Source organism: Stegodyphus dumicola, chromosome 12 (assembly GCF_044657685.1).
Source record: "Stegodyphus dumicola isolate Sdum_Otavi_A_Nest chromosome 12, ASM4465768v1".
NCBI lineage: Eukaryota > Metazoa > Arthropoda > Arachnida > Araneae > Eresidae > Stegodyphus > Stegodyphus dumicola.
This window is the reverse complement of record NC_140779.1, coordinates 114,622,235-114,646,287: the sequence shown is the minus strand read 5'-3', so window position 1 is coordinate 114,646,287 and position 24,053 is coordinate 114,622,235. Positions and strand designations below refer to the sequence as shown.

General features: G+C 32.5%; 1 protein-coding gene across 1 annotated transcript in view; it reads left to right on the top strand.

Moving 5' to 3' along the window:
- Positions 1–24,053, top strand: part of dnr1 (E3 ubiquitin-protein ligase defense repressor 1) — a 76,790-nt gene continuing 52,737 nt past the window's right edge. The window contains exons 1-4 of the mRNA XM_035367049.2: positions 1–221; positions 4,434–4,624; positions 6,727–7,042; positions 9,395–9,639. Of these exons, the coding sequence (XP_035222940.1) occupies positions 135–221; positions 4,434–4,624; positions 6,727–7,042; positions 9,395–9,639 (839 nt within the window). The 5' untranslated portion in view covers positions 1–134. The remainder of the gene's footprint in view (positions 222–4,433; positions 4,625–6,726; positions 7,043–9,394; positions 9,640–24,053) is intronic.

Below are 24,053 nucleotides of genomic sequence, written 5' to 3'. Positions count from 1 at the left end.
GACTGAAGCATACCGTTTTGTTGTTAAAGCGCTTTAAGTGCACAGGATGTCAGCTGGTGAGCAGTGAAAGGTGCTCATGGCATAACAAACAAAGGTACTGGCAATCTATGGATGTTTTGCATTGTTTATGAAGAATGTTGTGCCTTGTAAGTCAAGCTGACTCTGTGATAATAGAGGTTGAAGTTGATACGAAAGCCAAAGGAAAGCTATGTCTTGATAAAGTAAGTAAAATATATTATGTGAAGTTTGGAAAAGTTAATTTTTTAGTCATCATGTTATTAAAAACAACAGTGTATTATTATTATACAAACGAAGTTGACGGATTGGTATCCGAATTATTAATCTTCTTTTTGTGCTGAATTAAACTGATTGAAATATTTCGTAGGCGTTCTACGTTTAGCATCGACACTTACGATTATTCAGCTTGTCAACAAAACAGATCTGAGATCACGACAGCGAAATAAAGAATAAATGTTTTTTTTTTAAATTATCAATTTCATTTAACATTGATGACGTATATTTGTTTTAAGTGCGAATGTAAAATAACTTCTGTTAGTCATTTCCCATTAAAACATAGGTTGTTTACTATGGTAATACCTCCTGTAGTGGAAACTTTCAGTTATCACTGAGAAATTGTACAGCTTCATGTAATGAAAATAAAAGTCAGGGTAAATAGGCCATTTTAGTATATTTTATGGCATAGACAGTTAATGTTTCATGTTGTCATAAATAGCAGGTGTAACTTAAACTGAAAAGAAAGAAATTGGCTTAACAGCGCATAACAATAATATAAACATGTATTCCGATTAGTATGTGTGATTGTTTCTCTGTGCTATACGCAAACCATTTATCAAGTGTAACATATTTTCAGCTAAACTGTAATGTGTTCTAAAAATATTGCTATGTTAAAAATATAAAAGAATATAAATATTTTCAGAAATTTTTTAGTTTTCCAGATTTGAAAAGCAGTACATTTTGAAATAGGTATTGTTGGAAATGTTGATTTTTAAATGACTTAATGAATAATTAATGAGAAGTTTAAAACAATGTTCTAAATTTGATAGTTATATATTTCCACATATTTTTAGGAAAATTGTTTTAATAGTTTAGTATTAAGTGCATTCATATACAATTAACAATCATTTTAAATACTTAAAAGAAATTTTTATTAAAATTTGCTTTTTTCACCCTCCTCTTCCTGACTTTGTAATTCTAGTTGTGACTTTTTTTTTTTTTTTGTTTTAAAGTCAATATCATTACATTTTACAAAAACAAAATATTTTAACTGAAAGAGAGAAAAATGGAATATGTAACTTTCATGCAGAGAAAAAAAAAAAAATTCGGATAATATTTAAAAAAATAAAAAATTATAAATATTTTGCTGATTTTTTTAATTTCTAAAATCATATGCCTTTATTGTCTAATTATTTTCTTTCATTGGTAGTACTTTATTTGTATGGTTAACAATGCTAACTGATTTATCAGCTTTAAAAGTTTCATGATATACAATTTAATATAAGAAACAGGAGAAGAAAAAATTGTGAAAATCTAGAACTTAAATAAATGTTTTGAATAGGTATCACATGCAATAATTTCTTTGCAGTTTTGATTAGTAAGTGATATTTAAAAAGTGAAGCAATACTTTTTTTAATTTCTCAAGATAAAGTTTAATTTGATGAAAATTGGCTGATTTCAGATCTAAGTATGTTTTGATTGAAAAGTCATTTTTTCCAGTAGCAGAATTTTGAAATTATTTTGAATAGTTTGTTACTTTGCTTAGAAAATATAATATTGGTTAAAGAGTTTTTGAGAAGTACTATAGATAAACTGCCAAATATCAGAACATTAAAACTAAGTAAAGAACATTAAAGCTAAGTATTATCCCATTTCATGTTTAGCACTATTTTTAATTTTCCTACCTATTACCCCTAAATCTCTAAGTTTTTCAGTTGGCCACAGGAAAGGGAATTCTCACATTTAATCATATGAAGTTGATTGTTCAGTTTAAGAATTCAAAGTTTTCTTGTTTTCATGGAAAAGGTTATATTTTTAATAATTTAATTGACAAGAAGGGAAGTTTTTATCTTTATGGAGGTTTTTTTTTTTTTTTTTTTTTTTTTTTTTTTAAGGAAGGCTGATTTTTAGTATTAGTGTTTGAGACTGATCGTCCATAGAATATATATTTGATATACCTTTTCTTGGTACTTTTTGTTAATGTTATCTCTGTGCTAGGCATCAGATATGATAAACCTGATAACTCGGTCTGTAACGAACACATTTTAAACATACCAAAAGCTTATGCAGTTGTTGCTTTATCAAGAAAGCATTCTTTTCATTGTATAAATGGATTCATTTATTTTGTAGTAGTATATGGGAATAGAAGACAGATCACCAAAGTGCACTTTTGTTCTGATAGCTTGAGCGTTAGATTAGCAAACTATAATCCTCACATGTTTTGCAGCAGTGACAAATGTTGCTTGTTTCAGCTGGTGACATCAACTAAAAATGCATCACTCATTCAGCTACTTATGGTTTGTTACTGCTGAATACTGATTGAGAATTGATATGAAGCCACTAACAGTGCTTTATTTATTGAACAACAGATAGTTAACTAGTATAAATTTTTGACTTAGATAAGATAAAAATCACTTCATTAAAGTTCATTTCCTTCCTATTGTCTTATCATCCTGAATTCATTCACACACTCTCTGGCACTCTGGAGCTCTCATACATGTTCCTGGATGTAGTGGGGTTGACTGCTTTATTACTTGGCCATCTGTGAGTAATACATAGTTGAAGAAATACGATTAAAGCCTGACAGTCTGGGATTCAACTATCCAGAAACCTCAAGTAGCCAGAATATTTTAGAAAAGTTTTTTAAATGAAAAATTATGCAAATGAGAGAATTTTAAATGTGTTGTTGTTGTGTCCAGGATAAGTGCTAAAGAGAGAGGGGGGAAGGAAAAAACGCAGGAAGAACAAGAAATCAAATAGGACCAAAGGCATGAAGCACTTTCCTGGCCACATTCTCGATTATGCCCATGAAAAGAATGATCAGTCATTGTCAGTTTGAAAGAGGGCTGCAGGATAGGGCAGGAGATGTCTGTGGTCCAGCTGTGTGTTTGGATAGTGCACACGCTCCGTGTATACCCTGGTGTCATCAGGCAGGATCTTTCATGCCCCTCAGGTGCCCCGTTCTTAGTCATGTGATTGTGGTTGTGCCATGTCGGGTACAGTTTAACTCAGATGTTGGAACTTTCGGCTGTGGATGGGCAGAAAGCCTCCGCTTTGCGACAGCATCAGAAAGTGTGTGGTGGATTGGATGGCAGGTTTGACTGTTCTGGCTTCCTTGGCGATAGAGTCAGCTTGCTCATTCCCCTTGATGTTCACATGGGCTGGGATCCACTGAAAGGTGCATGATTTCTTCTCTTTCTCAATTAATTATAAAAGTGTGCTGATGTCTTGGGAGAATTATATCTTGCCATTTTAGATGGCCTCAATGGCAGATTTGCAGTTCAAGAAAACAATGATGCCATTGAAGGGATGAGGTGTTGCAAACATGAGATAGATGTTCAAGCATTATTCAATGCATTATAATGCATATATAGAACTACTGCTTCGAATATCACTTATAACATTTAAAATGTAAATACAATTACATGGCTCTCTTTTACAAGATACTCTGAACACTCCACCCCTTTACCACCATTGTTATCTGTTGTATAATTAGAAACAATTTTCCTTATAACTGGACACTCCTCAGCTGCCAGACTGTGAAATTGAGTGCTAATAATCGATAAGTGAGATATCACAGAACATTAAGTCTTTGCTATGTTTTTATGCAGACCCAGTAATCTCGATAAACTGGTTTAGTTCTTGTAAAAGAGAATATAAGTTAACTGCTATTTATCTGTTTTTTCTCTCACATTTTGAGAAATATGATTTAAAATTTGAGATCTGCATTCTATGAAATAGCTTGATTTATGTAAGTGTAATTGGTAATTAGAACAATTTATACATATTATTATCGTATTAATAATATGTATAGATTGTATTATTATAATGTACTCACTGCTGTTTCTTTTAAATAATTCTTACTGTTATTTTCCTTAATTTGTTAAAATTCATATGTTTCTTTTAAATGATATTAATATTTTTTTTAAAATAACATTAATATTAAATTAATTTCAGCTTATATTTAATTATAATTTCAATTTTAAAAATTCAGTATATTTTGCTTACATTTATAATTAAATATTTCTAATATTCTTGTATAATGAGCAAGTACTTACTGTGAGAGAACCAGAGATTTTTCTTCAATAAATGGTCTCTTGAATTTGAACCTAATGCTGTTCCATAATTGAATTTTACTTATTTTTAAAGAGCATCTCTTATATTTCTTACTTACTGACTGTTAATGTTAATTATTTTAGGTATGTCAGATGTTGGGCATTATAGAATCAGATTACATGGGCTTGCAATATGTCGGCCCACATAATGAGAAACTGTGGTTGAATTTGCGAAACCAAATCAGAAGGCAATTGCCTGGTCCACCACCATATCGTATGCATCTTAGAGTGAAATTCTTTGTTCCACCACATCTTGTGCTGCAAGATATAACACGGTAAGTCATACTTTTTCTGTAATTTTTATTTGGGTTTAAATTTAAGCTATTTCATTGATTCTAAGATGAAAAAAAAAGCAAAACAAATAGATTTTAAGAATGGGACATGATTGGCAGATTTTCAAAACCAAATTAAATTACACTAAGCTGCCTTAAAGAGCTTGTTACGGTCAGATTTGATCTATTTTGAATCCTTTTTATAGTCCTTTAAGTCTGGACTCGCTTTCTAAGGATTACTCAACATCCCAAAAGTCCAGCGTAAGAAGATATAGAGTTATGATCTCTGCAATGTTCATCAAAGAAGCCATTACATTTCAGGTTGAATATGTGAAATTGTTTTATCAGTTTGGCATTTATTTCTCATTTCCTAATCATCAAAATCCACATCAAAAGTATACAGATGGCCCTAATACATGTCCTCATACAGGTGCAGTTTGCAAAAAAAAATCCATTTTACAGTGCTCCTGTGAACTGTGCTGTATTGCAGAAGCATATATTCAAGAGATTATCAGTCTGTGCATGAGTATATCAGCTTGATTTTTAAATCTAAGACCGGTTTAACTTGTAGGAGTTTTGAATTTTAATCCTTTGGAGTGTATGGGTCTTTCAGAGTTAATAGAGTAAACTGTATTTATAGGTTTTTGTAACGCATGACATCTGGATTTTCAATAAATGTCTCAATCATCTGCTGCTATTTTGATTGATGCTATTGAAAAATATTGAACTCTTGCTGCAAACTATATAAAAGCATAATGCTTTCCTAAAACCAGATTGTGTGTTAAGATAAAGGCTTGTGAAGCTCTTCTGAAAACAGCATCATCGACTGACATTCTGAAAATAACTGTAATTTATTTTGATAAAAATGTAAAACTTTGTATAACATTGTAGAGCATGATTTATTCTGTTCTTTATATAATTATGTACAACTTCATCTGATTTTTACGTATGGAGTAGTTACTATACTGGATAATAATATCTGGCATAGCTCATTAATAGGGAATCCTCATTTTTTTTTTAAGTGTACTGAAATGTCATTTTTCTGTCAGAAAAACTCTGTTTTTAAAGCATTTTTAGAGTAAAGAATAGTTCCATAGTTTTGTCTCTTTGGTAAGTTATTCAGGCTTATGCCAGTGAAATTAAGTCTAGTATTTAGTCTAGCAAGCCAGTACTTAGCCTTGAGATAACATAAATTATGCAGAAAACGGTTTTTAAGTGTTGGAAAAGATCTTAAATAATTGTTTAGAGCAGTACTCTTCAAACTAGGTGTAGTGACCCAATATGGTGGTCACAAAAAATTTTTTTTTCTTTGTTTGCAAGATTCTTAAAAACTGAATAACAGGGGTCTAAACATAGTACTATAAAATACATATTCCTGAGGATTTGGGGTTGCAGTATAGCACAAGCACCTAAAATGGGGGTCATGATTTTAAAAAGTTTGGGAAACACTGGTTTAGAGAATATTGGGATTTGTTCAGGCTTATTCCAGTAAAAAGTCTTCTATTTAAAGTCCTAAGATAACATAAATTACACAGAGGAAGATTTTTAAATGTTAGAGATCTTAAATGTTTGTTTAGAGAGGATATATGTAACAACATGCCAAATACAGAAAATAGATCTCTAGTTTGCTCTGGGTTCATTGTGCATTTTTGGTCAGAGAGCTTAAGGATCAGATCAGTAAGCAACAATTTCTGAATTTATCTTTAATGAGTGAAATTGGTGTTTGGGATACTAGATGATATTCATGTTGATAGATGCTGCTTCATTGATCACTTATTGTCAGATATCTAAAATTTTAGAGCTGCTCTGATAGTCTTTTGCTTCAATAAAGTTAAAATTAGGTCAATGTTTTATATTTCTTTCCTTGCAGATATTGATTACACTGTTGATCAGATTTATTTAAAATTTTGGTGCTTCTTTGGTTATTGTTCAAATGGATTCATAACTTAAGTTCATAAAATTATAATGACTCGTATATAGTCATTTAAACTGAAAAAAAGCAATTAAATGTAAATAGTGATTTTTCTGCTGTTTTTGAATGAATGAATTTTGGTTACTATGCAGTTACATATCTTTCAAATAAATAAAACTTAAACTTTTTTCAGCCACTTGTTTTATCTTGATGTTCGACGAGCCTTTGTTGAGAATCGGTTGCGCACAACTGGCAGTCATCAGTTATACAGGCTTGCAGCTCTAGTAGCTCAGATTGAACTAGGAGATTTAAATACAGAAGGTGGAACTGCAGCTGCTTTACTCAACTATCCCAAGTTCCTGCCATCTAATTACTGTGTGTCTAGTAACTCAGATGATATTGATCGACCACATATACGTGTACGTTGGCGATCCGGTGGCAGTAGTGATTGTAATAGCAATAGCACTGATGACATTGTATATTATGGAAGAGAGGAAGAGCAGCAACAAGTATGTATATTTGTTTGAATATGAATTAATATTTTTACATAGTGACTAAATGTTCCTGTTAGTAAACTTACTAACAGGAAAGCACAAAGTCAAATTTTTAAAAATCAAAACTGAAGTAAATCCGTATAACAAAATTCATGCAATATCAAATAATGAAGAACAGTTGAAAATTCTTTGATCTTTGTCAAGAAGCTTCTGAAAGAATTCTCAACTCAGCCACACCTTTTAATTGTATCTGGGTAAGAATCAAAACTAAATCAAGAAAAATATATCTGGATAGAAATCAAAACTAATTCAAGAAAATTAAAAGAATTAATTGAAAAATGAAAATTAATTGATAATAAACCTGTAATGTTATTTGTCTTATGTTGATTATTTAATTCATTCTATAGCATTTTGTACAACATTAGTAATATTTATTCATTATTTTTCAAATTTATGATTTATAAAATATACTTGAATAAGCATTTAATATGTAAAACAATATGTATTAAAGATGAACACAAATAATGAACCATGATACTTGTAGTAGTGATAAATTATATTTTTTGTGACACTAAACTTATGAATCTCTCAAAATGAAGAATTCTAAATGTGGAGAAACTGATTCACTGAGGGTAATTTGTATTGAATCATCATAGTTCCCATTACATGTTCTCATGATGTAAATGGTTTATACATCCAGCTGACAGGCTGTGGTTAAAATTCTGGCAAAGATGTTGATGAGTTTTCATGTTTCTTGCTTCTGAAATGTATGGATTTACATAACTGCCATATTAAAAATGGTCCACTTTTGTGCAGTAGCTATGATAAATGCTGGCAAATATAATCACTTTAAGGAATTAAAAAAATATTGTCTATTTATATTATTCAAATTTTTAAGTGTACCCAAATGCATTAAAATTAATGGCATGTATCATTTATATTAGAGCCTTTTCCCCTGCTCTATCTTCAGAATAAGTTACATTTTGGGAAAATGAGTTCTTTTCATTCCTTGTTAAGAAACTTGTTATGATAAAACTAATATTTGAATTCAAACTCTATTCTAATAGTTTGATTTCAAATGCCTGAAATTTTAGATTATTTTGAAAACATTCTAAAAATGCTATGCATCAGCTGAATCAGCTCAGAATTTGTATAAGTGATATAATTTAAACCAACCAAGTATAATAACAAATGCAGATGTTAAAAATATGCATGTGAGTATTCATATATTACATAATTTATATGTAAAATGACTGAGCCATCAGGGTATCATGATAGTATAATTTATGTGTAAAATGACCGAGTCATCAATGTATCATGGTTAGTTCATTGTCTAGAATTTTTCTCTTTTGGTTTTATTAGAAAGCTTATACTGCTACTCACCTGCATTAAATTAAAATAAGAAGATAAATACTGTTATGGATTTTGTACATAGATGATTTTAGTGCAATTTTGTGAAACCGTTGTATTTTTCTGTGTAATGTAACATGAAAGATGTAGAGAGACAAGCCATGCTGGAAAAGTAAGAATAAGAATACAGGGCAAAGCATACAATGAGTAAATGGCTATCTTAGTAGTAATTTGGGGAGATATTGCTAAGCTGGCAACTAATTTGACACTAGTTTTGTCACCAAATTTGGTGAGAAATTTCCGAAAGTTGCCAAAATGACATTTTGAGCTAGTCCCTGTATTACCATAAGGTATTGTAATTGGATAAATGTGATCAATCATTGTATTAGCTGTAACTGTAAGTCGACCCCTCATTTGCATTCCAGTAACTACAAAAAGCGGAAAGTACTAGAAATATCTTGGCTGTTGGGTGAAAAATTCTGCTGTCAGTTGTTATTAGCTGTTATCACAGAGAGAGAGTTAGTTCCGAGTGTGATCTCAGATTCAGCTTCGCTTTTTAGCTTTGCATTGTGTTGTGTTTAACATTCTTAGTAGTTTAAAGTGTAACTATTGATTGTACTCTGCGATACTGTGAACATCTGTATAAGTATTTCTGTAGAAACTTCCAAAACACTGAGATGTTTCTTTTGATAAAATAAATTTTATACAACCTATCATTGGACATGTGTGCATTCAATCTATTGTGAACCTGTACACGTAACAATACATTTTGCTTAAAATGGTATGAAGAAGCATCAATTTAGTTAAACACATGCATAGTAATTGTTGAATTAAACTTTATCATAAAACTAAAGGATGCTTTAATATAAAAAATAAGTAGTAAGAGAAAATTTCTCTTGTATATTACTGTATGAAGCATTATCCTTAACATGAGATTAAAAAAAAAAAAGTTCCTCTGATTAAAATTTTAACTTGTTACTGAGTTTGTGTTGATGTATTGCTTCATTTGTTTTGTAGGTTTGCATTGAAACAGACAAGACAGCAATTGCTCAATTGTGTCAGAATGTTTTGAAAGAACATATGCTGCTTAAGGGTACAAAATCTAATGTTGCAGTTTATCAGTTTCTCAAAGAAGCGTCTGAGCTTGAAGACTTTGGAATGGAGCAGTACTTCGTCAAGAATCGAAATGGTGAAACACTTAGGATCGGTGTGGGGCCAACTGGCATTCTCATACATGATCTTAATCTGCAGTTAAGGCACAGGTAATATTTAATCTTAGGAATTTATGAATTTTTTTCTTTTCAGCACTTTTAAAAAACATAGGTTACAGTTTGTCTTTTTTAAAAAATCATCAGCTTCATTTTGTATCGATTTCTGAATATATACGAGCCTTGCAATGGATATTTACATAATAGCATTCATTATATATTAAGTAATAATACGGACTGTGAATTTAATGAAATTTGAAAGCATTTGTTATACTGTTAGAATCAGAACTGGTATTTTTTAGCCAACTTGTAATAGTGGTGGTAATAGTAATTCTAGGCATTAAATTTACTGTTGCTGGAACAGCTGTGTAAATTGTGCTGAATGTGCTAATATAATAATGATTTGAAGTTATTAACAGGGATAACTCTTTTGTATGCTTGTATTTGAAATTTTTAAAATGAGTACTTCGACATAGAGTAGATTTTACGAGGAAAATGCTAGTGATATATCTTAGTGTTCAAACATTGTGAAAAAAGTAGAAGCAAAATAGTATCAAACACATTTTGATATGTTTTTAATTATATGGTAATAATTTCAAGTAGCGAAAGATAAAAAAATAGTTCTTTAAAGAGATTAAATTAGTTAAAAGTAATTTATAATCAGTAGTTGACCAATTAAAAATAAGTTTTACATAAAAATATGAAAAGTTAAAAATGTGGTTTTAGAGATTGATTCAGCTTTTCTGTTATCTTTTCGTATTAGTGCACATTTTTAACCTTTTAACTGTCATGCCCAAAATAATCTCGGGCACTGCACTGGTATTCCAAAATGTCACGCCCGAGTGTTTCTCGGGCTAATTTTTTTTAGTGCATCGTATTGTTATACACGAATATATATCGTGAGAAGTTTATTTCGGCTTCAGTTCAACAGATGGCAGCATTTTACTGAAGGTTTCAAAGGATAGAGGTTAAAGTTCAAAGAGCGCGGCATTAAAAAAAATTTTTTTTTACTGCGAGGCAAACATTTCATTTTTGAAATAAAACAAAATTGACAATTTATGCAACCAAATCATCAAAATAACTTGACAGTTAAAAGGTTAAGAAGGAATATTAGAATATATTCATTCATTGCTGAATTTAAAGCTGATAATATACTGTCAAGAAGTTTTTAAGAATACAGTCAAAAGTCTTTAATCCGGACTCGTTGGGACTTCGGCGATTCTGGATTATAGATCATCAGTTTAAATCTGGTAAGATGGCATGCAGAAATTATAAAATTAAAAATATGAAACCGTAATTTATAAAATAATGAGCAATTATGATCTAAAGGGTATCAAAATTTACCAAAAAAGAAGCTTAATATTTATTTGTTTACTTTATTAAACATTTCTTTCAACGCGCGCATGCATAAAGCATACCTTACGCATAGCCGAAATTAGAAAATTGCAACCAGAAAACTATTTGATTTGTATTCGTGATATTTGTAATGACGAGGAATTTGATTTAAATCATATCAAAGACGGAGTACATCGAGATTAAATGCTACATTTAGTAAGGAATTATAAGCCGAATAAAATAAAAACATCTGCCCTGAAGATAATGATAGTACTGACAGATCAACTTCCAGTTCATTGCGCGCCGCGACGTCCCCCCTTCCCCCGCACAGAGCAGCGTGAAATTGATAAATAGATTTCAGAACGGTTAGATAAACAAAGGATATGCCTATATCCATTTTTTGTAGCAATTCGTTTTTTGTTTGATGGACATTGAAACATACTTTCGTTTTCTAGATCCTTTGGGAGCTCCAGCATCGGAAATTCTATTTGATATAATCGAAAGTTCAAGCTTACTTTTATAAAATTGCTCTTACAGTCTGCAAAAAAATAATAGGCCGGATCCAATTCGAAGATTAAGGAACAGCGCAATCATCAACATTAACTGAAATAGATAATTAGATAATTTTAGCTTATACCGTCCGTTATACATTATAACGCGCACGCAAAAATGTATTCTGCACTTGCGCAGACACATATGCGCAGTCGTAAATGTCCTGCGCGCACGCATAAAACGCCTATGCGCATGCATCAACGCAGCGCATGCGCAGAAAGATTTTAGCTTTGAGGTCCGGATTATAGATCATTCCGGATTATGGGTGTCCGAATTAACAACTTTTGACTGTACCAGAAAGGTTCCTTTGGGTTCTGTTTGCAGTAATAATTGAAATAGTGATCAATTCATATACTATAAATTTCTTAAATGAATAAGCATCGTGAAGAACAAATTAAGAGTTAAAAATATGTTAGCAAAATAATTCTAAACATAAGGAAATAAAAGAATGCAAGGGATGAAAGGAAAAATAAAACAAAGAGTTTACGTTATTGACTAAGCAATCAAGATTTGTAGAAATTAGTCATGTCTATTGTCCTTTCTAATTTATTGTGATATTAATAATTAAAGAAGATGGATATGATTTTGCAACTTTTAACTTTAAGATATTCATTGCTAGGAAAATTTTTTCACAATATTTCACATGTTGACATTTTGTATAATTATAGCATATTTTCATTCATTACGTTTGTCCTTACCACATTTTTATTGTTTCTCCTTATAATTAACTGAAGTGAAAACTTAAAATGTTACTGAAAAATTATTATATTGATATAATTATGTACAAGGTCCAGGTATAAATTTCCAGGACTGATGTAATAATTCTAGGAGAACAAAAAGCGGGAAGATGGCGCTAATGATTGCATATTAAAGAGCGTTTTCTTGTGCATGTGCATTGCAATCGGCGCCATTCTGAAGTAAGTGGTTCTCGTGGAAAGGTACATTAAATTGTAGCTCTTAAATTCCTATTTTCAAAGTGAAAATGGAGCAAAGAATTAATATTAAATTTTGCTTCAAATTGGGCAAGACAGCTGCGGAAACCTACGAAATGCTAAAGCAAGTTTACGGCGAGGAAGCATTATCCCACTCAAGAACTTTTGAACGATTTAAACGCTTTCGGGATGGACGCAAAACCGTCAAAAATGATCCACACACAGCTCAGCCGTAGTTCGTATGCACGCCGGAAGCAATTGAAAAAGTTCGCGATATGGTGAAATGTGATCGTTGATTGACTATTCAAGTACTGGCCAATGAATTCAACATGGACAAAGAGACGGTTCGGCGAATTTTGATGCAAGACCTAGGCAAACACAAGATTTGTTCCAGATTCACTCCTCACCATTTAAGGGCCGAACGAAAGCAATTGAGACTGACGCATGTGGCAAACTTATCGACAAGGCTGATGCTGACCCTGTGTTCCTGGATAGGATAGTCATGGGAGACGAGTCTTGGTGTTATCAATATGACCCTGAAACCAAGCGTCAAAGCTCCAAATGGCAGTCTCCAAGTTCACCAAGGCAGAAAAAATTTCGGTTTAAAAAGTCCAAAATCAAGGTCATATTAATCGCTTTCTTCGATTGTGATGGACTCATTTATCATAAATTTCTTCCTCCTAACATGACTATCAATGGAAGTTCTACACAGAAGTTCTTGACCGACTTCGAAAATGAATTCATAGAGTGAGCCTCATTTTCAACAAAATGGAAATTGGCTGCTACTACATGACAATGCCCGCCCACACATTGCATTGCCTGTGAAGTGATTCCTAGCCCAGCATGGTGTCGTTGAAATGCAGCATCCACCATACTCTCTAGACCTACCACCCGCAGACTTTTTCCTGTTTCCTAAGCTGAAGAATTCGCTCAAGGGAACAAAATTTCAGGATGTTGAAGCCATCAAGAAAACTGTAACGTCACTATTAAAGAACATTCCAAAAGAGGACTTTAAAACTTCTTTCCGAAATTTGTACAGTCGAGCACAGACGTGCATTATGGCTGATGGAGATTACTTTGAATCGTATTAAATGACTATGGTATTTGACGGCATATAAGATTCCCCCTTATTTATAAGGCCACACACAAGGAAAAAAAATTTGAATAGTCCGCGCAACAGCATGGTAATATTTAATAACTTAAATAAATATAACTTAAAATAATAAACAATAATAAACAATAACTTAAAATGTGGTTTCTTTTAGTTTTCACGTTTAGTAAAAGCCAAATAAACAATCATTGAATGCAATTACCAAACATATTTTTATTAAGGAAAATTAACAAACGGCAAGCTATTTTGAACATGATATGTAAATTTCAATAATGAATAAATGAATGAACGGCAAGCAATCAAAATAAAGCAGAAACAACAAAAAACACAGATTCAAGGAGAACGTTGCCTATCATGAAATGAGACTTTAATCACTTTCAAAACCATAAAAATCCTTTTCACTATCATCATAATCGTCATCACTACTGTTTCCGTCATCGCTAGTATCTTCTTCTTCGAATAATGTGTTGTCTTCTGTTCCGTCAAGAGCATTACTGATTACGCACTTCTTAAAGGACTTAACAATTACTTCAGCCTTTATGTCCTCCCAAGATCCTTTTACAAGTACGCCAAGTACGTATCATTTTTTCGGTAGGTGGTAGACCGAATGCTTTGCTGCTGCTCTGTTTCCATTAACTTTGGCGTAGTTTAACACTCCTAGTTTATACTGAATTGTATAGCTTAATGTCCTGTTTCCTGTAGTCATATTTTCCAGGGTATTTTTTTAAAACAAATAGTTTTAAGCACCGATACTGAACACGTTTATACAGAGTAGCACTGATACCGACACGTGTGTCGGCCGAGTCAAAGAAAGTCTATGTAAAGAAGGAAAGGCTCCATAGAGGCAATGTGACCGTTGAACCTGTTCGAACTTCGACATCAGCTTCGAGCTTTGGCGCTTTTTTGTGACAGATATTTCACGCATGCGCAAAATAATTATGGCAGATGTAGAAAAAGTGATGTGTGCCTAGACCTTTATCCGGGCTAAAAATAGCATTCAGTATTGAAAGTTAACCTGTGTCCTTCACGTATAAGACGCAGGTAACTTTTTTGAGACCAAATTTAGGAAAAAAAGTGCGTCTTATATGCCGTCAAATACGGTATGTGTTTAACCCTTTTTTTTTTCTGAGTTATTCCTTGAGTCCAGGAAATTAATAGCCAGACCTTGTATTTTAAATGGAACCAGGCATAAAAACATGTTCTAAAATTTGATGAACTTTTTATTAAATACCTTTTAATATTATTTGATTTAAAACTTCATTTTTGTTGCCAAATTAACTAGATCAATGCTTTTGTAAAGGGTAGGGAAATAAATACTCTGAAATATATTTGCTATCACAAATAGTTGATATGACCTTAAAAATTTATAAGGTGTCCAGAAAGTCCCTGAACAAATTTATTTGCTATGAATATTCTGATAATTTGAAATTTATTTGACATCAAATATGCAATAACAAATTTATTTGGTATGAAGCAAAAGGAGAATTAAAATTTATAGTTAATTCACATATCTTCAAAAAATTGTAATTAATTTGTATATCATGAAAAGAGCAATTTAAATATTATGAAATATTTATTTTATTATCCTTATTTGGCAAATAAATGTCATCTTCAAGAAGATATAAATTTCATATGTTTACATTTACCTGTTTGAGGTGCTGCTCCTGTGTAAGAGGGAAAAATTATCTTATATCCATATCATTGAAAGATCCATAATTTTTATTACTGACCTATAAAAGATAAAACCAATGGATATAAAAATTATTTTGGTGATTTCAATTTTCAGTGCCTGAATTAAATTTTCATTGGCTCATCAGTTCTTACTGCAGTAAGAAAGAGCATTCCCCTACCTTCTTAAAAACTGCTATTAAAATGTTTTCTCATTTAATGTAACATAAACTCTAAAGGTCTCTGTTTCAAAATGCTTTTTTTTTTTTTTTTTTTTTGTGTGTGTGTGTGTGTGTGTGTGTATGTGTGTGTGCCTATATTTTTGGCTAAATCAAAATGGTGGATTTTATTATTAAGTAATCCACACTATGTATTGTTTTGATGAGTAGATTGAAATTAGTGAGCTGTTTACCTTCGGTGTGTGAAATATAGTTATATAGTTGACAATCAGGTGGTCATCCTTTTGCTACCTAATTCTGCCCCTACTTCCATAATTCGTAATACTATTATCCTGCCATGTTTACTAATTAAGTGCAACTCATAATTTGTAACTACTGATTGTTCCAGGCAAAAATAATGTTGAAATTTAAGAAAACAATGAGATTGATTTCATGTTTTGAATTAAAGTAATAAGCAAATGAAATATGGCTTGAAGCACAGTGAACAAAAATTTCTGAAGCTTGTTTTTGTTCCGTAGATTGGTAGCTATGTGGTTATATCGATCAGTTAATTTGTAGTTATTCAACTAAAGGAAATTACATTTTAAGAAATTGATAAAAAAAATTGAAATAATAAGGCACATTATCAGATATTTATTAAATTCGTTCTATCTCATCGGAGTATGTTTTTTGACTTATGTAATTTAATCTCTTTATATAAACACTTCCCGGTATTTTCTACCACATAGTTTTGTTCTTTTTTTTTTTTTTTTTTTTTTTTTTTTTTTTGAGTGCATTCGGCCATGCGACATCAATTTGTGTTGCTCTGAAATCCCTCAAACTAATATTGAATAGTGAGTCTGAATACAGTATTTCAACATTCACGTGACAGGGAGGGAGCATCCTTTTGAAATTCACTTCCTCTTGTTGATTCTTCCAGACGGGCCCGTGCTTCCTGTTCGACGTGCTGTTCCTGTGGGAAGCAGAACATAAGCGATTCATTTGCGTTGCCACCGTGCGTGGGAATAGGGGTGGCATATTTATGCGGTTTCTCAATTCCCCAATTTTCTGTTTAAAAAAAAAAAAAAAAAAAAAAAAAAATGTACAAAGGGGGAGGAATTTTCTTATCGGCGCTGAAAGTGTTGACTTTGTCAGCTGAAACACGTCATTCGATATATTCCAGTGTTCTGTTCATGCAGTTGAGACAAGCAGGGTGCTGTCGTGCATTTGCATCATATCTTTCATATATGAATATTTTCAATTTGATTTTTAATCATACAATTATTTCTAGGGCCGATCCTAGCGGCGGGCAAGGTGGTAGGGCAGCCAAATTTAAGGGCGACGAATTGATTATCAAACATATTATATTTCTGTAAAAAAGGGCGGCAAAATTTTAATTTGCACGTGGGGAGCCGACGTTTAGGATCGGTACTGATTATTTCCTTCCGAACAGATAATTTAGTTGATCGTGTGCAAGACTAAATTTGCTCAACCAAACGAAATAAAGATTCAGCTTTTAATCCATCTGTAAATTTTTCTAAACCTTTCCTGAACTTTTCGAGGCAGCAGTAATTTCGTGCGTTTTTAAATAAATATCGCTATAACATGTTATGTTTTTAATAAATATTTCAGTAATTAGATGTATACAATAAGACCCATATCTTTTTTTTTTTTTTTCTTGTCAGTTAATATTAACTGACAAGAAATAATATATTGAATACTTATATATAATATATATAAGTATATATAATATATATAATATATATAAGACTTATATATAATATATATAATATATATAAGACTGAATACTTATATATAATATATATAAGTATTCAGTCTGTTTTACGTATTACTTCGGCATTGCTAATAGGCTACCTATCAAATGCATCTCCTTAGCAGTTTGGCTGCAAAACTTAATAATAATTATTATTCCGATATTTTTAAAAATGTTGATCATGCTTCCCCCCCCCCCAATTTAAAAAAAAAAATTTTTTTTTTTTAAAGTTTTTAGTTTGTTAATGTGCAGTTAGAAACTAACTAGTAACACTTTAAGAATGCTCCTGAAGTGTCTCGCTTTCGCGAGTTATTTGCATTCCCGAGATTTGTGAATCTTTAATAATTTGTTTCTCAATCGAGATTCTCTATTCAAAAATTCTCTCGAGAATGTCGAGATTCTATCTCAGTCAGAGTCTCGAGATGCATACATTCTGGCGCCGGCCTTGTTGGTCATTTTAAAATTTTGCAGTATAAGATCCTGGCACATATAATATGGAAATGAGCAAATCTGGGAAATTTCATTCCAGACTTCGACAGTATCTTCTGACTTTAGTGTGGTAGGGTAGATTAAATTGCATTCGTTTGCATTGTGTTATAAAATAGCGGCTTTTTAAAACAGTTATTGATCATTAATGCTATTTCAGTATGTAAATTTTGGTCAGAATTCATCCCATGAGAGACACTGAATAATGATTTAAGATTTATTTTAAGATCGTTCGGTATTCATTTGCTATTTTATTTTAAATAATCGAATTATTCCCATGATTTTTTCCCCCTAGTTGCGGCTGATATAAATCTACCGAATGAGTTCTTGACACTAAGAGTAAATAAACAGAATATCTATTAAAAAAATAATGCGCATAATTTAAAATTAACGCCCTCTTGGCAAACCTTTTTTACTCGTAGCAAGGTAATTCGTTGCAAAGCTACATCATTGTTTCTGTAGTAGTAGAATATAGCTTAATTTTTTGGCTTTTCTGTAGTCTTTCTTTATGGCTACCTTTGACTTGGAAGAATTAAATCGCGACTATTCGTCATTTGACAACGGCCAAATAGTATATAATTCTTTTTAAAGAAAAAGAAAAGAGAAAAGGAGGTACTGCAAAATATCAGAAAATTACTGGATCGAACTTTTTTCCTGCTTATTGACAATGAGACTTCGTTACTTAGCTATACAATAAGTGAAGCATTGCTAAATGTGATTCCGGTTTGTGCCCGTCCATTTTAACATTAAACGACCAGAACAAAATATCCCACAAAATAGCAACGGAATTTAACTAATTTAATATAAAAATATCATAAGACGTATAAATAGGTATTTTCGCAGCAATTTTTTTTTTTTTTTTTTTGGAAAATGCAAATTCCCCCCCCCCTTGAAATATTCATACCGTTTTTGGACATTATTTAGCATATTCTGTGTCCTTAATCTTAATATTCGGAAAGCATTCCTCACTCGAAAAGAATATATACAATTTAAAAAAAAGTTTCCTTAGTTTAGCGCACATGTTTTCACGGAATTTCTTGGGGGGTGGGGAGGATCTGCAGAATATTTTTTTGCTAATGAGGAAGAAAGATTTATGTCTGATAGCTTCAAACTGGATAGAGTAATTCCGAATCTACGTGAAATAAGCTTGATTTTTTATTTGATATTAAATTGTTGACTGAAACCGAAACCAAGCTGTTTGGTGACTTAACCCCTTACTTGGCGTTATTTCTGTGGTACTTGGTATTTTTAGTAATCTATGTTGATCTTATTTGGCGAATCGATCTTTTATTTGGCGACTTTAGTTAAAAATGTATTGTGTAATACTTGGATAATATTTACCGGGGTACTTACGTATAAACTAAAATGACCACATTTTCATTCAGACAAAGCAAGACAAATGGAATGAAATGAGAATTGTAATTTAGTTATGAAAGCAGACCAATAATTCAAAATAATATATTTTATTCTATACATTCATTTGCTTGTCTATAAATATGCACAAATATATTTATTATTAATATATTTATTTATTGGTAATTATAAAATTTTATGATTTTCTTTCACGGTCATATTTTTTTATCTGAGTGAATACTTTGCAATAGATTTGGATCATTTGTTAAAATGTCGTGAAATTTCTCACATGAATTAGTCAAATTATATTTTACGCTTAATACAGATATTAAAAGTTTTAATGTTCAACTGCGTTTTTTCAATTGTCTGTATTTTATTGACACTAGAAAAAACACGTTCTGTTGTTGCATTTGTCCCTGGGAGGGACAGCGCTTGTTCTACAATTTTCAAAATATTTTCATAAGGAATATTATTGTTTTTAAAATGAAGGAATAACTCCGTGCATTTTTTGTCTGTGCCCACATTTGCAAACAACCAACATTTAATTTTTTCTTCAGTATCGTATCTTTTTACCAATGACACCTCATTAAAAAGATCATTTTCGCAACTATTATTTTTCGAAAAATGGTTACTAATATATTGAAAAGGTTTTTCCACATATGCCCATAAAATCTCCTTTTTTAATGTCACCCAATGAAAATTTTTAATATCCTCGAGTTCTTCAAGATATTCGAAGCAGTTATTATAAAAATTTCTGACTTCTTTTAGAAAATCAGGTCGTTTAATGGCACCTTGTTCTTCCAACCTAGTGATGTCCTTTCGAATAACTAAAGGAACGTAATCGTTATCAATTCTCAAATTTTGTTTTTAAATTATTGATTTCATTTGACACTTCCGTAATTGAAATTTTGTCCCCTTCAATAATTTTCACAGCATTGTGAAATAATGTAGCTTGTTTGTAGATGAACGCAAGCCAAATTTGTGATGTGTCATTTTCAAAAAAGAGCTGCAATATTCTTGGACATTTATCTTGTGATAAAAAGTATGATTTTAATGGTACGCATATTTTTAAAATATTTTCTGCAGATGGTAAAAGAGCTAGCCATTGTGTTTTGTTGTACCCAATAATTCTTCGATTTCTGCGCTTTCACAAAATCCTTCAAACTTTCAACACGCACAGTATATATATATATAAGAATACGAATAATTTTCTTTTGCAATATTATTTTCAAGATCCACTGGAAGTAAGTCAGTTGCTGTTTGAATAGTACTGTGTAGAATATGCGCTGCACAACCTACTCCAATAACATTTTAATTCAAATGTTCGTTAAGTTTCGTAAAAACGATATTGATGCTTCTTCTAGCTTTCCCACCAAAATCTGCGTTAGTGTTATCCTCACGATAGGCGATAATTTTATTGTTCAAATTATTCTTTTTTTAAAATAGTACTTATTGAATCAAAAATTATTTGTGAAGTTTCACCAGGCAATGAAACAAAATCTAACATTCTAATTTTATTTTCCGTTTCTGGATTAAAAAGTCTAACAATTGTGGGAAATAATTTTAAATCTTTGTGGTTGGAATCATCATAATATATGAATATAAATCTACATTTATCTAATTCTTTCTGCAATTGTGAAAACGAATATGGTGAAAAAACATTATAAATAATTGCTTCGGTTTTTGTCCTTGTAAATGCAAATTTTTTGTCATGCAATATTTTGATCCAATTGATCTGAAACTTTGATTGTGGTTTATGGTGTGGAAAGCAAATACCCCTTCAGCTAATGCTAGCTGTTCCTCCGTTAACAATACATATTCCTTGGCGAGACGTAACGACAATGATTGAACATCACCGAGTAAATCTAACTCATTACATCGCCTGATTTAGTTTACTCTGCATGCATTTTATGTGTTTCTTTAGTTATGTATTTTTTATTTCTTTATATTTACTATAATAATTAATAAATAATAGGTAATATATTTTTACAGTACATTTAAAATAAGAAATGCAGGGGTTTTCTGAAAAGGGGGACATTTTTAAAAAGCGGTGGGACGCGGGACAGTCCTCCAAAAAGCGGGACTGCCCCGCCAAAATCCGGACGTGTGATCACTTTAGTATAAACACAAAAACCTTCAAGCAATTTGGCGATTTTTACGGATGAAAAGATAAAAGTTACTTATCGGGTACAAGTTGCTGATTTTCACGGCTAAAAAAATGTCCTAACTATCTCTGTCATAGCCAAGGGTTTTCAGCGCCCAGGGACAACTGAAGATTTCGCGCCCCCTACTGCTTGCCAAGGATGGAAAACATTTAATTCTAAAATGTCGTAACATCAGTTTGGCGCCCCTTGGATTTGGCGCCCGGGGACACATGCCCCCCTTGCCCCCCTCTAGCTACGCCCCTGATCTCTGTCCATCATAAGTCGACAAACAATATCAACATATCAAAAGGAATCACACAAATTTTAATTATTATATTAGGAATATGTAATACAAAAATAAATAAATTGAACATTTATTTTTCGCGAAATCGTTCTGTAAATTTTTTAGTCTAAAGAGGCTTTGTCCCTGAAGGACTATTGTTTTCGTTTTGAGATTTTGCGTCAGAACCCTATAAACGGCGTATCACTTTTCAGATGATTGCCACCAGATACTATCGTCCTATATTATATTTGAAGAAATTAAATAATAAAGAATCTGCATAAATGTATGTATGTTTCTCGCATTGTGATAAAAGAACGGTACCTAGAGCCATCAAAATTTGAATGACTTAAACCTGCTGCGAATATGGGCATCTGAAAGTCCAAATTTGGAATTTGTTTTATTATCGATTTCATACACTGCTTATCATAAAGTAAGAAAAAATCACAAAAATCACGATTACAGAAAAAGTTGCATGTAGAATTTAATGAAACTTACCCACAATATACAACACATAGTAAGGTATCAAATAACATAAAAATAAATTACCAGGCAATTATGGTAGTATAGAAATTAGCACATGTATAAAATGAACAAATCGAAGGTGTCAGTTTGCTATAGGAAAAGTACCTTCAATATGAAATATGATCGCCTCTAGAAGGAATACAGCACATACAGCAATGTGTGATGCTTTCAATTATGCGGTCTATCAGTTCCATAGGAAGCGAGAGCCATTGCTCTTGCAAAGCAGTTGCAAGCGCGACAAAGGTATGAGGGGGCGGATTGAGAGCAGCTAGACGTCTCCCTAAAGCATCCCAAACGTGCTCGATAGGATTCAAGTCCGGGGATCGAGTTGGCCACTCCATGCGCATAATTGTTTCCTATTGAAGATAATCATCTACTATGCGAGCCCTGTGTGGTCTTGCGTTGTCATCCTGTTACAGGAAAGCATCACCTATTGCCCCGGCATATGGGCGCACATAAACATCAAGGATATCATCTCTATAAATCTGAGCATTCACGGTTACCCTTGGAAAGACATGGAGGTCTGTGCGTCCACCCAAAGAGATGCCACCCCAAACACAGACACTGCCCCTTCCGTATGCATCTCTTTCACGGATGTTTGACGGATGATAACGGGTTCTAGGTTCTCTACTTATCAAATAACGCCTACTATCGCTTTCTAGACTAAACCTGGATTCATCCGTAAAGAGAACAGCCCTCCATTGATCAGGCTCCAGTGGACATGTTGTCGTGCCCACTGAAAACGGTCCCTCCTATGGCGTGACGTGAGCGGCACACAAATGGCTAGCCGCCTCGCATACAGACCACCTTTGTGAAGCCTTCTACGCACAGTTGACGTTGACACGAATCTTTCGGTGGCTGCAGCAAGGGAGGATCTAAGAAGAGTCGGAGTAGCGATTCTATTCCTGTGTGCAAATAATATCAAATAACGGTCATTGGCGCTCGTCGTAGCAGTTGGCCGTCCTTGGCTGAACCTCCTAGATGCCGAATCTGTGGCTTGAAATTGCCTCCAAAGTGTGTGAACCACAGACGGACTCACATTTAGCCATCTGTCTACTTCTGTTTGACTTTGTCCTGCCTCTAGTCTCCCAATGACTCTCCATCGCAGTTCTGCAGTCAAATGATGCCTGGAGGTCATTGTTACGAACTGGCTATCTCAGATTTCTGATGTCACTGTCACAGTGAAATATCTGGGCTTGCTCTCAAACATGGACTTTTATGCTCCTCGCAGATGACGCATTCCGAAAGCAGCGCCACTAATTTGCATATCGCAGTTTTACTCAGCTACTCTTACTTGGCAACATATTCAAATTTTACACGGTTTGGCTTATTTTTGAGGGAGTTATCGCTATTTTTGTGATTTTTCCTTAATTTATGATAAGTGTATTTTGTAAAACTTTAACGAATTTTTTTTTAACAAACTCGACGATTTAAAAGCGAGTAATGGCAATACTCTACGGGGAGCGACCTTTTTATCTCCAACGCGCGGAATTGTGTATCGGAAATTCTAAAGATATTCTCATTTTAAAATTATTTTGCGACATTGCTATTGAAGTGAATTTTACGGTTTAAGCGCAAAGAACATGATATTTAATAAATAAAGGTAACACACCAGACGTTAAAAAACGCCCCTTTGGATGTAATTTAAAATCTGAAAGGTTTCAGTTTTTAATTATTATTATTATTTTTTAAACCTGTGTTCTCCTAAGCACAGCGGTCTGTTTCACTGAATAAAATTGTACAAATTTTGCATCGCGCGGAACTTCGGCATTGCTAATAGGCTACCTATCAAATGCATCTCCTTAGCAGTTTGGCTGCAAAATTCCTGCAGAAATTTTATCTACGTCTTCCACTGCAGGCAGATTCCACAAGCAAATATTTCAAAATTGAATTTAAGGCAAGAAATATCACTATTTGTGTATGAGAACATGGAATATAACACACACACACCAAAAAAAAAAAAAAAAAAAAAAAAAAAGCGTTCAGAAATGAAGCCATTGTTCAATGAAACGTTGCTGTGAGTATGTTTACCTGAAGAATGTTTATAGGGTTGTCAGAATTTGGCGCTTTCTGTTAATTTGAAAACTTCTACTAAGGTGGTTGCGATAATACGTTAAGTACTTTTACCGAATTGCTGATTACGTTAAGCG